The sequence below is a fragment of the Rhinoderma darwinii genome, chromosome 5 (assembly GCF_050947455.1).
Source record: "Rhinoderma darwinii isolate aRhiDar2 chromosome 5, aRhiDar2.hap1, whole genome shotgun sequence".
Taxonomy (NCBI): domain Eukaryota; kingdom Metazoa; phylum Chordata; class Amphibia; order Anura; family Rhinodermatidae; genus Rhinoderma; species Rhinoderma darwinii.
The window spans coordinates 305827954-305845086 of NC_134691.1; the positions used below are offsets into that span (position 1 = coordinate 305827954).

General features: G+C 40.6%; 1 protein-coding gene across 2 annotated transcripts in view; it reads left to right on the forward strand.

Moving 5' to 3' along the window:
- The window catches only part of UBE3C (ubiquitin protein ligase E3C), a 100878-nt gene that overhangs the window by 47750 nt on the left and 35995 nt on the right, over positions 1-17133 (forward strand). For both annotated transcript variants that reach the window (XM_075827401.1, XM_075827402.1), the window contains exons 16-19: positions 2932-3019; positions 8545-8642; positions 9419-9551; positions 11151-11398. In XM_075827401.1, the coding sequence (XP_075683516.1) occupies positions 2932-3019; positions 8545-8642; positions 9419-9551; positions 11151-11398 (567 nt within the window). The remainder of the gene's footprint in view (positions 1-2931; positions 3020-8544; positions 8643-9418; positions 9552-11150; positions 11399-17133) is intronic.

A 17133-nucleotide genomic window follows, 5' to 3' on the forward strand; every position in this document is an offset into this window, starting at 1 on the left:
AATGTTTTTTTTAAATGCTTGACATTGACTTACAGGATAGTCAACTACAGGTGGACCTAGAAAGACCGTTTTCTTCCTTCGGGAGCTGTTTTGCATGTGTGAGATCAGTCTTTCACTGTCCTGGATTCCTTTTATTTATCTGTTTTTGCCCTCATTTTAATATGTAAAGAAAACAATTGAAATAGGTTTTCAGGCATTAGATAAATACTCCACTCATGAAGATTCATATCTAAAATATATACACTCTGTTATCTTAGTGCAGGTCCGGATGGGACGGTGCATGACACAGAAATACAAAGGACTCCAAAAAGAAAATCCCTGTGTCATGCTCCTCCCCCCTCCGGCCCTAGACATAACATAGTGTATCAGTTTTGCCTGGAGTGTTTCTTTAAAGGGAACCGTTCATCCACATTATGCTGTCCTCACTGTGGGCAGCATAATGTAGGGACAAGACACTCTGAATTACATTCAGAGCGCAGACCGCTGCCAGACTTAATGTGCTGCGCCGCCCACTTTCTGCTAGCTCTGCCCACGTTCAGCTGATTGACAGATATTTCCCCATCTGTCAATCAGCGGGGAGTCGGCAGAGCTAGCGGCAGTTTATGAATGTACTGGACTCATCTCTGGTGCCGCTGCCTGGGCTCTGAATGTAAGTTCTCAGAAAAGGGTTCACGTTGGCACATAAGTGGCAGACTGCTAAAGTCAGCGCGTCTATTACTACATTATGCTGCCCTCAGCAAGGACTGCATAATGTGGATGACCGGTTCCCTTTAATTTTAAAATGGAAAGCTTTCCATGAATTAGTCCAAAGTCTTAAACATTTAAAGAGGACCTGTCACCTGTCCTGACATGTCTATTTTAGTAAATACTTGTATTCCCCAATGGAATAAGAGTTATGAAACATATATTTTCTTAGAACTCTACAATTCTCGGTTGTTCTTCTTTGAAATGTAAAAAATAAATTGACAACTGGGTGTTACCATTTTCCTCGTCAAAGGGGTGTGTCCATACCCAGTTTCACATTGTCAGTACTGATTGGACAGTGTCATTCTGAGTAATGACACATCCCCAACTAGTAACACCTAGTTGTCAAATTATTCATACATTACTAACAGGAATAACAGAGGAACAACACAACGTCCAGTTCTAAGGAAAGATGCTCCAGAATTGCAATGGGACTAAAATGATTTACGAAGACAGACATGTCAGCAGAGGTGACGTGAAACTAATATCAATTGTTTAGCTCATTTTGTTAATGTCCCTATTATTTATGCTGTATTAGAACCTCTCAGAAATATTATAGATAGTATTGTGGGACTTTGTTTCTTTTCTTTATATATTTGCAGAATTCTTCAATTCTCACATCACCATCTAGACATGAAACCTATTTTTTTTTTCACAAACCTATTCTATTATTGCCTATTGTGGCATCTTTACCTAATTCATTTTCTTCTATAAGGATTTGTTAACACTATTCACGTTTGCTGCAGATTTTGCGTGCATTTTTAAGCCCAAACCAGAATTGGATTCAGGACAGCAGACCTATGTCTTCCTTTATATATTTCTTCTGTTTAGGTTCGGTTCCTGGTTTTGGCTTAAAAAATACATGAGACTAAACCAAGAAAATATGATCGACTACGGCACACAATAATGAAAAAAAGATATAAATTTTATTAAATTACAAACATGAGACAATTTAAAAGATGGAATGGGGAATAAGTCACACAATGAAAAGACGTCGCATCAATCAAAAGGTCGGATATGAGTATTGTGTCAACATGTAAGCAGTTTACATTATAGCAGCAATAGGGAATGCATATGATCACAGAGGAAACCGTGTCCAGTTGAGATCACAGCAAGTAAGAGCCAGACATGTCCAAGAACAGCGATATGATCAGTACAAAAATGAGGTACTAGTGATTGTAGCGATATCTGAATAGGTGTGAGAGGTAAGTATGAATCGCAGGAAGTTTAGATACACGATGTTACAAGACAGTGTAACATATCAAAATATCTTTGGAATCAACGGAAGGTAACCAAAGATGATGGACAAAACAAGGCAATAGCTGCTAGACAGAACAAAAGTTATGAAACATACCGGTGGACATGATGGAAGTGTGAGATGAGACGTCTCATCTCACACTTCCATCATGTCCACCGGTATGTTTCATAACTTTTGTTCTGTCTAGCAGCTATTGCCTTGTTTTGTCCATCATCTTTGGTTACCTTCCGTTGATTCCAAAGATATTTTGATATGTTACACTGTCTTGTAACATCGTGTATCTAAACTTCCTGCGATTCATACTTACCTCTCACACCTATTCAGATATCGCTACAATCACTAGTACCTCATTTTTGTACTGATCATATCGCTGTTCTTGGACATGTCTGGCTCTTACTTGCTGTGATCTCAACTGGACACGGTTTCCTCTGTGATCATATGCATTCCCTATTGCTGCTATAATGTAAACTGCTTACATGTTGACACAATACTCATATCCGACCTTTTGATTGATGCGACGTCTTTTTATTGTGTGACTTATTCCCCATTCCATCTTTTAAATTGTCTCATGTTTGTAATTTAATAAAATTTATATCTTTTTTTCATTATTGTGTGCCGTAGTCGATCATATTTTCTTGGTTTAGTCTCTTGTCAATTATTGATCGATGCACCAAGTATATCTTGGTCATTACCCAGGATCCAATATAGTGCATGCAATACAGCTGGCAATTATGCTTTACAGTTTACTGGTTATCTCTTCTTAGCACTACGTTTTATTGCATCCTGTTCGTTGGTATTCTATCGGTTTATATATACTTAAAAAATACATGCAAAATCTGCGCTGTGCGAACAAGGCCGAGGACTATAATATGAACGGATACAATGATGAGTCTGATCTAGTGCTTCATTGTCTGTATTTTGTTTACTAGGTAACCCAGCTTTATGTACCATCTGCAAGACACGTGTGGAGGTATCGGAGAATGGGGAGGATAGGACCCTTACAATCTACTTTAGATGGTAATTGCACAGACCTGGCAAAAGTCATATAGCCTTAGTGTATAGACCAGAGGGCGGCTGGCTAACTGCCTTTAGGAAGCCACTATATTGGCTAGCAACAATTCAGGAGCCTCAGTCATTGAAGTCTAGAAGTATATGCCACAGCAAATTTTTAATGTATGTTTCCCCCCCAACCTCTTGCTATCCTTTCCACCCCAACCTCTTGCTATCCTTTCCACACCTCCAAAACATACGCTAGTTATACCCTCAATACTCTGCGTTCCCTCACCCTGGCTGCCCAACGCTTGTTATGCAAAGGACTCTGGATTGTTCCAAATAGTAGTCCTTACAGTTTCGCCACATAGTATATACACAGTGGTGCCACCTTGCAGCTATTTCCTACTACTGTACCCATGAAGAAGTATAGGCACAACAGTAATAACATCAACTCGTAATTGCCGTACTATTGTGCCCACCACACAGAATTACCCATAACATTGTTCCAGCCACATAGCAGTGTTTATAAAATAGTCGCTGTCACATACAGTAGCATTGACAACCGAGTAGTTACTTGAACATTGGCCATACAAAAGTGCTCACTCTGCCAGGCTCTGTGTAAGCAGGGAATTACTCCTGCACATAGCTCTTCATTTTTCCAACATTTACTTACTGTCTAGACCAGGGGTCTCAAGCACGCGGCCCGCGGGGCACAGAGCCGCTAGTATCGGCTCTGCTCCGAGACTCTGGAATTCCCTGACATCGCTGTCCACATATGAACAGCGATGTCTGGGGCTTCCCCAGAGCCGGAGTCCCGTTCAGAGCGCTAGTATAGGCTCTGCTCTGGGACTCTGGGGAATTCACTGACATCGGTGTCCATGTTTGGACACACGATGTCTGGGGCTTCCCCAGAGCCAGAGTCTAGGGCAGAGCGCTAGTATAGGCTCTGCTCTGGGACTCTGGGGAAGCCTCTGACATCGCTGTCCATACATCCACAATGATGTCAGGGGCTTCCCCAGAGCAGGAGTCCCAGTGATGTCATATATGGACAGTGATGTCAGGAGCAGAGCTGGAATCCCAGGCAGGGTGCTAGAAGCGGCTCTGCTCCGGGACTCCAGCTCTGGGCAAGCCCCTGACATCACTGTGGCAGCATCTGCGGAGGGCACTGTGGCAGCATCTGCGGAGGGCACTGTGGCAGCATCTGCGGAGGGCACTGTGGCAGTATCTGCGGAGGGCACTGTGGCAGCATCTAGGTGTGTGTGTTGCATTATCTACAGAGGGCACTGTGGCATTATCTACAGAGGGCACTGTGGCATTATCTACAGAGGGCACTGTGGCATTATCTAGGTGTGTTGCATTATCTACAGAGGGCACTGTGGCAGCATCTACCGAGGGCACTGTGGCAGCATCTACAGAGGAATCTGTGACAGCATCCACAGAGGAATCTGCGGCAGCATCCACACAGGACACTGCGGCAGCATCCACAGAGGGCACTGCGGCAGCATCCACAGAGGGCACTGCGGCAGCATGCACTGTGGCACTATCTAAAAAGGGGCTGCCCAATCTTGACATGTGTGTCTGCCAAACACTGCTAACTGAGCCGCCGGACTGCATTTAGCGACACTTAAACTGGAAAGCTGGATTGTTGAAATAAGCACGTGGAGAAATATCTCAAATTTTAAACCTAGCGGTATTATTATAGTAATGTAGTATTATTATTATAGTAATATAGTGTTGTAGTAGTTCAAATAACTAATTGATTAACAATAATTTTGTATTGTATCAAATTTGAAAGTAGTGCGGCCCGTCAACTTCCCATTTTTTCTATATGTGGCCCACTTACCTGGCCGAGTTTGAGACCCCTGGTCTAGACCCTAGTAAGTCATAGCAAGTGATCTTCTACTATATAATAATTATTTTTTTTATAGTTTTCTTGGGATTAGGCAAAGTTATAGGTGGGAAATTAAGGAGTCTTTTTCTTTCACATATTTTCCATTGAAATGAGAAACACCTAGCGGAATCAGCATCTTCCCCAGATGTAATCGTGGACCTGCCTGTTGGTGCTCAGCTTTTTTTTACCACAATCAGTACTTCAGAGCTCCTACAAAGGCCACCGCATAGGGAAATAAAGTAGTCACCAGCAAATGTCTTTCCGTGGCTAACAAAAATAGTACATTTGGTGGTCTATTGAGTAAAAAATAGATTTTTGTTTCCTTCGCATCCGCTTTTTTGGGTAAGAAAATAATTTGTGACCACTGTTTTGACTTCATGACATTTATCCAGATATTAGGACTGTCTGGAGATCCGGTTCTGTTCCCTTCGAATATTTATATTTCTTTTATATAATAATTTGTGGGAAGCTTATGGGCCAACTGATCCCATTGTTTTTAGTGAGGTGTACTCTTCTTTACTGAAAAAGTGTCTTGCATTAACACTGGACAGCATTAAAAGCCGTCATTCCTGCCGGTCATGAACATTGCATTCAAGGTAGAACTGTAAGCCCAATGTTCTGCAGAGGGCTACGGAGGGGGGGGGGGGGTTAAGACCTCTCTTCTCCTTTCCCTACTAACACTCTCCATGGGTCTGATAGATTAAATAGACAATGCATCATCCCTGTCAGTCAATCATAAAGACTGTATACTTGTCGGAGCTGCTCTGTGACTGACTGATAGCTGATGATGCTGTGTCTGTGTGTCCGTACAGTCACATATGGAGTAGCAAGGGGAATGGGTCGTGCAGCCTTTAGTACAATTAGTAAAGCCTTACACTTACTACCCTAGCCCAACAGGGATGTTATCATTAAACACATCACTGCCCAAGACTAGCAGAGCTGTTACCCATCACTGCAGGGGGAATTAAAGCGGTTGTCCAGTCATAACAAATTGACAGCCCATCCTCCGGATAGACTATTAATATCTGATCGGTGCTGATCTGACTTCCGGCACCCCCGCCGATCAACTGGTTTCAAGGGACAGAGTCGCTTGTACGAGCGCTGCTTACCTTCATTCCTTGTACTGTGAGTCGCCAACAGACTTGTGGTGGCGGTTCACAGTATTACAGCCTTCTCCCATTCAAGTACGAGCGTCGCAGCCCCTTCAAAACACCTAATCGGCAGGAGTGCCGGGAGTCGGACCCCCACGATCAGATATTGATGGCCTATCCTAAGCATAGGCCACCAATTTCTTATGACTGGAAACCCCTTTAAGACACTGTGGCCATTTTTAAAAGCCATGACAACAAAAAAAATGTGTTTTTTTTAGAGTCATTATTTATCGTAATTTAGGCAAGCTCTAACTTGCTGGTATGCTGGTGGAAAGGGGCCCGCATTCTGTTTTTGAACATAGGCCCTCAGTTGTCTGTGTCCGCCTTTTGGAATGTACCCCAAAGCAGCTCACATTGTGTGGACCCTGCATACAGTAGCATAGATCTCCGCTTTCTGGACTCCTGTGAGTTTGACTTTTGAAGATTGGGCTGAACTGCAGTCAAACGTAAATTTTAGTATTAAAAGTAAATGTGTATATGACAACAATAATGTCAAGAAGTTGAAGGGGGCGGGTAAGAATTCACTATACAGAAGTTCAGTACGGGACCAGTCACACGTAGTGGTTGAGGTCCGGTCAAAAACGCATGCGTTTTTACTGCTTTTTGATGCGTTTTTTTAATGCTGTTACTTTTTTTACAGTAACCAAAAAACATGGTAAAAACACTTGTCGTTTTTGGATGCGCTTTTAACCGCACTTAAACCACAACATGTGAATGGACCCTAAGAAAGGAGAGAGAAACTGATGAAGGGCACAAACCCCCAGAGAAAAGCATGTTCCCCCAGGAGCTCTCCGCTCTGATGAATATCTTGTCTTCATTGTAGAGATCATGTAGACGTATCGTTTATCTTCTGACCCTTCATGTAGGCTCATCTGTTTTTTTTTGCTTTGTTTAGTCAGTACTCCATACTTTTTGCTGATTTCATTTATAAAATACCACGTTTTCAATGGGAACAAATAAGGTTTTGTGTGCTTGGTTTGGAAAGTCCAGTATGATACCAGCTGGCTGTATTTACTTGTAACCCCTCATTCTGCTAAGTGGCATTCCTCCGGCTTCTAATGCTGTGTGTATTGACATCTTCTGACCATCATTCTCTCCACATATTGAGATCTTGATGGTGAAATGTAGATCAGCGTGACTAATTGGCCAGAGTAATTGAGCTCCAGCTTTCTAATTGAGGCTTACCTTTGCTGTACACGCAGTTCTGTGTTTATACATGTATTAACCCTTACACTTTTACTGCTGAGATTAGCAATATACTGTGATAGTAAACATTCAGGCTATATAGGGTTGCTTTAGAGAACCTGTTAAGGAGGTTCTGTTTTATTTCTTTTAAATAAGCTGTTAAGTCATGAAATAAAAAAAGGAACTGTTTAATTCTTTTTTTTTATTTTTTTATTGTTCACCCTTATTCCCAGGTTACAGTGGTGATATCAATGGATTTTTATATAGTCTCACTAGAGACATTGATGACATATCACTTGGATATGCTATTCAGGTCCAATTAATAGGGGTCCGACCCTTGTGACTGCTGACGATAGTTAGAATGAAGTGGCAGCTGCTCCGGGAAAGTGTTGTGTCTCCACAACTCCTTTTGGCCCGCTTGATGTTTTTTTCAAAGACTGCATGGTTTGCCCGTTCTAATCGATGGTCAAACATGCGACCTCCGAAAAAAGCCAGGTAGAGTCAAAGTGACACTGCGTATTCATAGCTTCACTGCCACTTCTTTCTAGCGGTCAGTGGAGGTTACAGTGGTCATACTGTGATTGGATATTGGTGGCATATCCCAGCGATATGCCATCACTGTCTGTAGTGAGATAACCCCTTGTTTTCTACTTTTAATCAGAACAAACATATTAATGCTTATGTAACGGCACGAATGTAATCCTGAGCAAAAAAATGGCCCTGGACGTAGCCGTGGCAAACAGAAAGAAAACCTATTGCTTGCATTGGTGACTGCATTTAGAAAACTGGAAGTCAAATTATTATTTTTTTTATTACAATTCATGACAAAAATGTTTATTATTAGAAAAAAATTGAATGCCTTTAAAGCAAGCTCTTGCACATTGGTGTAAAGACTAACAAAAATAGTTGAATTGTAAGCATCCGTGAACCACAGTGAGCACATGGGGACACGTAAGATCCACAGTCTTCAACATTTCTCTTCAAACCATAAATCAGCACTGGCATTCCCGACTGTCCGTACAGATGTTTTCTTCCTTTTTGAAATGTTACATTTGTATTCCATTATAGGCAATGGTATTCTATTCTTTTGAAAGTAATATAGGTGGATATGATTTTCGTGGGAATGGAGCTGTAAATGTGTGCCATTGAACTTGAATTATGTAAGATTGGCACATGCTTAGTTGCTTGTACAAATGTACCACTATGTTAGTACGTGGGCCTAAAACAAAACAAAAAAAAAAACCCTGCCACCTAGATAAAAAATTGTGCATTCGAATATTTTCCACCTAAATCCATCTTCTGTATCTTCTCTTATTTTCCAGTGGGTATGGAGCCGGCACCTCTGTCAGTTTCTGAAGAGAGGCAGTTAGCGATATTGACTGAACTTCCTTTTGTAGTTCCTTTTGAAGAAAGAGTAAAGGTAATTGTCCTATTTTATATCATTTGTTAGCAGTTTATTAGACCCTGTAGAGTTCAGTGTACTGTGTTGTGTCATTGCAAGTTACATATAATGATCATATGTGGACCATGACAATGGGAAATGTAATCTTATGCTTAATCATTCAAGCGTCCTCTTTTTGCAGGGTCCAGACTGTGTACATTTACGGTAGTTTTTGTATTCCTACATTTCATTACAGTCCACAGAAGTGGTCCTAACCGTGTCCTTTAGGCTCTGTTCACATTAGAGTGATATCTTTCAGTAATATTGGAGCCATGGCAGCTCTGCCGGATTTCTTTATAAACAGATGCTCTTGAATCAGGACTCTTTGGTTCCGGTATTTTTTACGACAAGAATAGGCTTGCAGATGGCGCTATACTTGTCATGATAAATACTGGAAACCCTGAAGAACTGATAAAATGTCAGTGTAAACAGAGCCTTGTATAGCACTGTACTAAACAAATATAGGATTTCAAGACAGTAAATCCATTTAGTCATACAATAGGCCAAAAATAATAAAATGTAGCTTCTTCTTGGATTCTCCACATTAGACAATGACGTTGTATCTGTAGTAAAGAAAAAATATTCAAACTACTGTATGGCATTGGGATGTATTTTCCTGTTTATATACATGTTTTTTATACAAGATGTTTCTGTAATCTATGAATCTGCTGATATGGAATTGCAATTCCCATTATAACCTGTCAACCAAAGCCTATGTGACGTCATAAATGATCCATATTATACGTTATTTCTAGATCTTCCAAAGACTGATCTATGCGGACAAGCAGGAAGTGCAAGGCGATGGACCATTTTTAGATGGGATTAACGTCACCATTAGAAGGAACTATATATATGAGGATGCGTATGATAAATTATCTCCTGAGAATGGTCAGTATCAGATTTGTTTCTGACTTATAATTGATTATTTATTGTCTCTTATAAACACTGTTAAAAAATGAGAATGATTATGACCATTCCTGAGATTCCCATCTATGTCCTTGCTGTGAGTTCGACTACAATCAGACAAGCATCGGCAAACTCGGACGTGAAAAACTGACGTTTTTCACGTCCAACGTGCACCCGTACGGGAACGCGTTGTCACGGATCCCCCATAGAATAGACTTTATAGAGGGATGCGTGGCACACAGTAAAATAGGACATGTCCTATTTTTTCACAGACCCTTCACACGCTCCGTTGAAACATTGAATTATGTGAGTCCATGTGACGGCCGTTGTTTTAACAGCCGTCACACGGACGTGATACACACTCGTCTCAATTAGCCCTAAATCTGCAATACCCAAAGGGCGGTCGGGAAGCAGGTGAGTGTTTTTAGTCTAGAGAAGGATTAATTAGGGCTCTTGCACACGAGTGTGTGTGCCGCCCGAGTCTGTGATCCGTGGAAAGACAAGACATGTTCTATCTTTTCATAGATCGGAAAGTGGGGTCCGTTTTCACTGACCCAATTAACCCACTGAAGTGAATGCGTCCGTGAAAACTATCGGGTGCCACTCGGATGACATGAATAACAGCAGGGTTTAACAAAAAACAGAAGATTCTCCATGCATGCTTCCTCTAGATCATGGCACCCTCAGTGTATGAGTGGCTGGATGTCATGAAACATCTTCGACTGGGTCCTGTGATATCTAGCTGAGGAGCTATTACTGATAGCTGAGCAATTCACGACTCCATTCCATGCTTCAATTCATAGGACCCATACATACCATAGCTACCTAAATCACTTTGTAAGTCAATGCTCAGGTATTACATTTACAATTAAACATGATCATATGTAGGTTTAATAACCAAAACCCATTTGACATGGAATAGAGTCTTGGAGTAATCACCATTTTCAATTCTTTTAATTCAATGGGGTTTCTCCTACAAACATCATTTGTCACCCATCCACATTATAGGTGATAAGTGTATGATCGGTGTGGGTCCGACTGCTGGGACCCCTAGCGATCACAAGAACAAGGGTCTTGTGTCCTCTGTTTGAATTGAGCGGTGAACACGCGTATTCACTACCACTCCATTCATTCACTATGGGACTGATGAAACTTGCCAAGTACAGCGCTCGGACCCAGCGGTTGGACTCGCTGGGATCATACACTTCTCTTTCCTGTGAATAGGTGTTAAAGAATTTTCGTGGGACAAGCACTATCTGATTATCATGTTACAATACAATTATTTTCATCCAACTCCCATGATAGTTGTTGGATTATCAGAAAGTCTAGATCATTGGTTGATCATAGAAAGTATATAAAACTCACTTGTAAGGCTACTATAATGTGTTTTTTTTTATCATAGGATATCCCAAATGGTTTTTACTGTTTTTAAATTTTGTGAAATTTCAAATTATATTGCAGTTTTGTGGGAAATAAGTACCAGATTATCCCTATCTAGATTAACGGAATTTCACTGAAACTTTTTGCATACTTTTAATTATTACTTGTAGACATAATATTGATTTTTACTTGTCATTGCAGAACCTGATCTCAAAAAGCGAATCCGTGTCCATTTACTAAACACGCACGGACTGGATGAGGCTGGGATAGATGGTGGAGGAATATTTAGGGAATTTTTAAATGAGCTGCTGAAATCTGGATTTAATCCTAACCAAGGATTTTTTAAGACTACTAATGAGGGTTTGCTGTACCCCAATCCTGCAGCACAGACGCTCGTTGGAGACTCCTTCGCCAGGCACTACTATTTTTTAGGCAGAATGCTTGGAAAGGTAACAGATATTACTTTTATGTGTAATTAACGATCATATCATTCATTTATATGTATCTGTGTAATCTTGAACACTTTAGTAGTATCCGATTTGTGTGGCCTAATTATCCACCAGCAAAATTAGATACCTGTCACAAATTGCTTTGTACTCCGTGTCATAAGTTGTGAGATCTTGCAAGACTTCATACAAGTTCCTCCCTTTTAAGAAATAAAAATTGGTTGCTGGTAAATAAAGTGAGCTACAGAGTGTAAACGAAACAACTAAAGAAGGTATGCAGAATCTTAGTTTTCAGTAGACCTTAAAAGAAAAAAAAAGCATAATACGGTCAAATAGTTTATCAATAGGGACTCAGGAGAGGAAGAAGTAATGAGGGCTGAGGAGCACACATCCACGCAACATGACTCATTTTTCAGCTTTGTCTAGAATTTCTCAGATATATATACACACACCTTTCAATGATAGAGATTTAGAATTGAAGCCAATCAGAAGTCGGGAACCACCCGAATATCTGTAAAAAGCAGCTTCACAAATAGTTTTTGGAGATTCCTTTGCTATAGTTTTTTAGACCGGAAACATATTTTTGTGCATCTTTTTTACATCTTCATCTGATCATTACCAGTATTCATTAAAGCAATAACTGTATCTATGATGAATGCTACCCTACTCTGCCGCAACCTAAAAAGTTTACATTGAAACGGGCTTGGGTACAACTTAAAAAGGTTTGAACTTTATAAATTAGCATTAGTTGGTAGAAAATTGAGCAATTGCCAAAATTTGCAAGGCTAAAGTCACGTCAATGGAAACCGCCGGATCTGTCGCATGATGGACACCAACCGACGGAACCCATTGACTTTAATGGGTTCTGTCTGGTTTCCATAATGATGTCTGTCATTTTGCCGGACAAATTAGCTGCAGAAAAAAACAATGGAATCTGCAACGCAAATGTAAACACAGCCTAACAAAGTGAGGACCTAAAAAATAAGCAAGTTCAAAAGTCATAACCATGTTGGAGGCCTTTTGTCATGTTTGTAAAAACACAAGATCTCTTAGAATTAAATATAATTAAATGGACACTAACTTTTTAAACAACTTATGCTAATCTTATACCTGATATGTATCAACTTTGTACTTTGCTTACTGTTAAAATGTTGTGGTTTAATCCATGTAAATTTTGTGTGAAGTTACTGCCACTAGGTGTCTCTCTTCCTGTAATCTGCTATCCACTCCCTGTTGTTATCAAGCAAAAGCCGTCCCTAGTTACAGAGCAGAATTGATTTGCTGCAAAAGGTGGGGGTGTGTCTCCACTGCCTGTCCTTACAAGTCTATGGAAAGGAGGGGGAGCAGAGGGAGGGACCAGACAGAGAAAGAGACACAGACATGCTGCCCATAGAAGTCTATGGAGAGAGGATGGGGGAGGCGGGCACAGGAGAAGAGTGAGGCACGCTGCTCATAGAAGTTTATGAAGAGGGAAGGGGGGAGAAAGAGGAGAGTGACAAAGGCATATACAGATGTGCTGCAGCTTCCTGGTTAGTGTTATTTTTCACCACAGTGCTGGGTTCTCCGCTACACTGCCCATTACTGCTATATAATGTCGTCCATGCTGTTGCAGCTTTTATATATATATATATATATATATATATATATATATATATATATATATATATATATATATATATATATATATAATAGAGATAGAACAGGATTTTACTCTCCTATGTGTGCATTGTACACTTTGTGTATCTTTTTCTTAAAATATGGATTTTTATTTTATTTTGTGTGGAAATTCTCTCTGAAGAAAATGCTACGTTTAAAGGAGCCGTGTTCATTACTATTATAGCTAGGAAGTTTTGTTAACAAATGTGGTTGTTACCATACATTATGAACTAGCAAATACTCTAAGGCTGGATTCACACAATACAATATTTATCTACGTTTTTGGTGTAATTTGTTTGCTGCGCCCAGATGTTACTTTAACCCCTTCTTGATATCCGCCGAATATATATGGCGCTGTCGGGCAGGGCTTCCTGCAAAGCGCAGTACCATTACGTCCCAGTGATAATGCGGGCTCAGGAGCTGAGCCCGCACCATCGCCGCTGGGTGCCAGCTGTATGTTACAGCCAGGACCAGAGCTAGCCTCCATTCCGGCCGATTAACCCCTCAGATGCTGCGTTCAATAGAGATCACAGCATGTGAGGGGTTTTTAGCCACCGGCACCCCAGCAACGTGATTGCTGGGTTGCCGATGGCTGCAATGACAACCGGAGGCCTTATACTGGCCTCCCGGTCTGCCAGCAACGAAAACCTCCTATGCCCCACTCGGAGGCGGGGCCTAAAAGGCTTCCGTTACCATCGGCAAGATGGCACCGGCTCAGCTTCCGGCTCAGAAGCAGTGGGTGTCCGCTGCATGTTATGTATGTTACAGCGGACACCCTGCTGTAACGGCAGGAACCGGAGCTAGCTCAGATTCCTGCCATTAACCCCTTAGATGCAGTGATCGCTGCATCTTAGTGGTTTGTAGCAAATTGGCAGCCCTGCGATGACAAGGCTGCCAACTGCTACTATGGCAACAGGAGGCCTAATAATGGCCTCCTGTCTGCCATTACGGAAGCCGACTAGGCCCCCGACCAGATGCGGAGCCTGATCGGCTTGCTGTCAGTGAACAACTGACAGTTCTAATACATTGCACTAAATAGGTAGTGCAATGTCTTAGAACATCAATCAAACATTTGGACCTTCAAGTCCCCTAGTGGGACTAAAGAAAAGTGTAAGGCCCCATGCACACGAACGTGCTTTTGCGGCCGCAATTCCTCTGAAAATCCACGGGAGAATTGCGGCCCCATTCATTCCTATGGGGGCCATGCACACGACCGTGGTATCCACGGTCCGTGCATGGCCCCGGAGCCCGGGCTTATTGAAAATAATGGCCGCGGCCATGTGCACAGCCCGCGATTTGCAGGCAGCTCGCGGCTGACACTCCGTGACCGGCCGACCCGAAAATCACGGCCGGACACATGGCTATGGTTGTGTGCATGAGGCCTAAGAAAAAATGAAAATAAAAGTTTCAGAAAATAAAATAAAATTTTAAAGTAATAAAATAAAACACATTGCCCTTTTTACCTTATCAAGTCACTTATTGAAAAAAAAAACCATACGTATCTGGTATTGCTGCGTCCATAACGACCAGAACTTTAAAAATATTATGTTATTTGTCCTGCGCAGTGAACACCGTAAAATAAAAAACTAAAAAATAATGCCAGAATTGCTGTTTTTTGGTCACCTTGCCTCCCCTAAAAAAAGGATAAAAAGTGATCAAAAAGTCACATGTACCCCAAAATTTTACCAATCAGAACTACAGCTCGTCCCACAAAAAATAAACAGCACTCATACCACTACGTCTATGTAAAAAAAAAAAAGTTAAGGCTCCAATACGTCAGGAAATAAAAAGTATTTCATTTCTTCTGTTTCAAGAGGCGATTTATCAAGGCCCTAAAATTAGGAAACCAGGAAGGGGAGGGCCCAAACATATCTGCTGGAAGCGAGGGTGCCCGTATTATATTAGGACAACACTTTCCAGCAAAATTCCTCAAACTGCAAAGGTGCAGAGTGTGGACCAAAAGGGGGATAAGGAAGGACATTTATCAGTGCGACACCGGCCTGTGCAGAAAGGATTGCTCCACAGCGTAACACACATCTATGGATTCTTTTTTTTTTTTTTTTACCCCATTATTGTACCACCTGACTATGCCCCTGATATACTCTGCCCATCTTACATGTACCCCCACATTATAAACTGAAATACCAGTAAGACTCCAGACAAAACTACTACCAAGCTAAATCCACGCTCCAAAAGCCAAATGGCGCTCCCACCCATCTGAATCCTACAGTATGCACAAACAGCAGTTTACTTCCACATATATGGCATCGCCATATCCGGGAATACCCTTTTATCAATTTTTGGTGTGTGTGTCTACAGTGGCACAAGCTAGGCATGACCTATTTCCCACTGATATGTCACATCTAGTCACATATTTCTCACTGATGTCACATTTAATTTTCATGGCCTACTTCAATAATTTCTGCAATAAAACTGTGGGGTCAAAATGCTCACTATACCCCTAGATAATTTCCTAGAGGGGTCTAGTTTCCTAAATTGGGTCACTTTTGGGGGATTTCCACTGTTTTGGCACCGCAAGAGCCCTTCAAACCTGACATGGTGCCTAAAATATTTTCTAATAAAAAAGGAGGTCCCAACAGCCACTAGCTGCTCCTTTGCTTCTGAGGCCGGTGTTTCAGTCCATTACCATACTAGAACCACATGTGGGATATTTATAAAAACGGCAGAATCTGGGCAATAAATATTGAGTTGCATTTCTCTGGTAAAACGTCTTGAGTTACAAAAATATTGATTAAAGATGAATTTCTGCAAAGAAAATGAAATTTGTAAATTTCACCTCTATATTGCTATAATTCTTTTGAAATGCCTAAAGGGTTAAGAAACTTTCTAAATGCTGTTTTGAATACTTTGAGGGGTGAAGTTTTTTTGAAATGGGGTGACTTATTGGGGGGTTTCTAAAATATAAGGCCCTAAAAGCCACTTCACAACTGACCCCTGTAAAAATAGTCTTTAGAAATTTTTGGGAAAATGTGAGAAATTGCTGCTAAAGTTCTAAGCCTTGTAACGTCCTAGAAAAATAAAAGGATGTTCAAAAAACGATGCCAATCTAAAGTAGAAATATGGGGGATGTTAATTAGTAACTATTTTGTGTGTCATAACTGCCTGTCTTGCAAGCAGATACATTTAAATTGAGAAAAAAAATGCTAATTTTTGCAAATTTTTTGCTACATTTTGGTTACATTTGGCTACATTTTTCACAATTAAATACTGAATGTATCGAATAGACTTTGCCAGTAACATAAAGTCCAATGTGTCATGAGAAAACAATCTCAGAATCGCTTGGATAGGTAAAAGCATTCCAAAGTTATTACCGCAAAAATTGAGATGATGCTCTGTCAGGAAGGTCAAAAGTGGCCAAAGCGGGAAGGGGTTAAAGTCTATAGCTAAATAGGAGAGCCTACATACATAGGTTTTTTGTGGCATTTTTAGGGTAAGTTCACACGTAATGGATTTGTTGCAGAAATCTTCTGTAATAAACCCGCAGCGGAATATATCGTGCATATTTAGCTGCAGATTTTCAATTCCTCACATGCATTCTATTTCAATGAGGAAATTCCACAATAAATACACAAACATTCCACAACAGAAATTTACATGCTGTGGAGATGAAAATTCACAACGCAAGACAATTTCCATCCCTAAAATTTTTGCAGCATGTGGATAAGATGGGTAAATATCTCATCCACTTTGCTGGTTCTGTAAAATGCGGCAGAATTTCTGTCCACCATTCCGAACGCAAATTCTGTAGTTTTTCCATAACATGTCAACAAGGCACACTTTTTTCTGTTTTTTTTTTTCTGTAGGTTTCTTTTTAGAAAGTTCAAAATTGCAGGAAAAAAATTGTGTAAAGACACTAAATAAAAAGCAACACCAAAAACTCATGTTAAATAAATACCATTAAAAACGCTTAAAACATATGGCACATATAATTATTTTTTTTTTAAGTATTTAAGAAGGTCGCCTTAGGGATGCAAGGCTGTGTAAGATAATATAATTGACCCTAAAATATTTAAAAAAAGAAAACGATTTAAAAAGTTGTGTTTTTCTTGAGTAAATAGCAA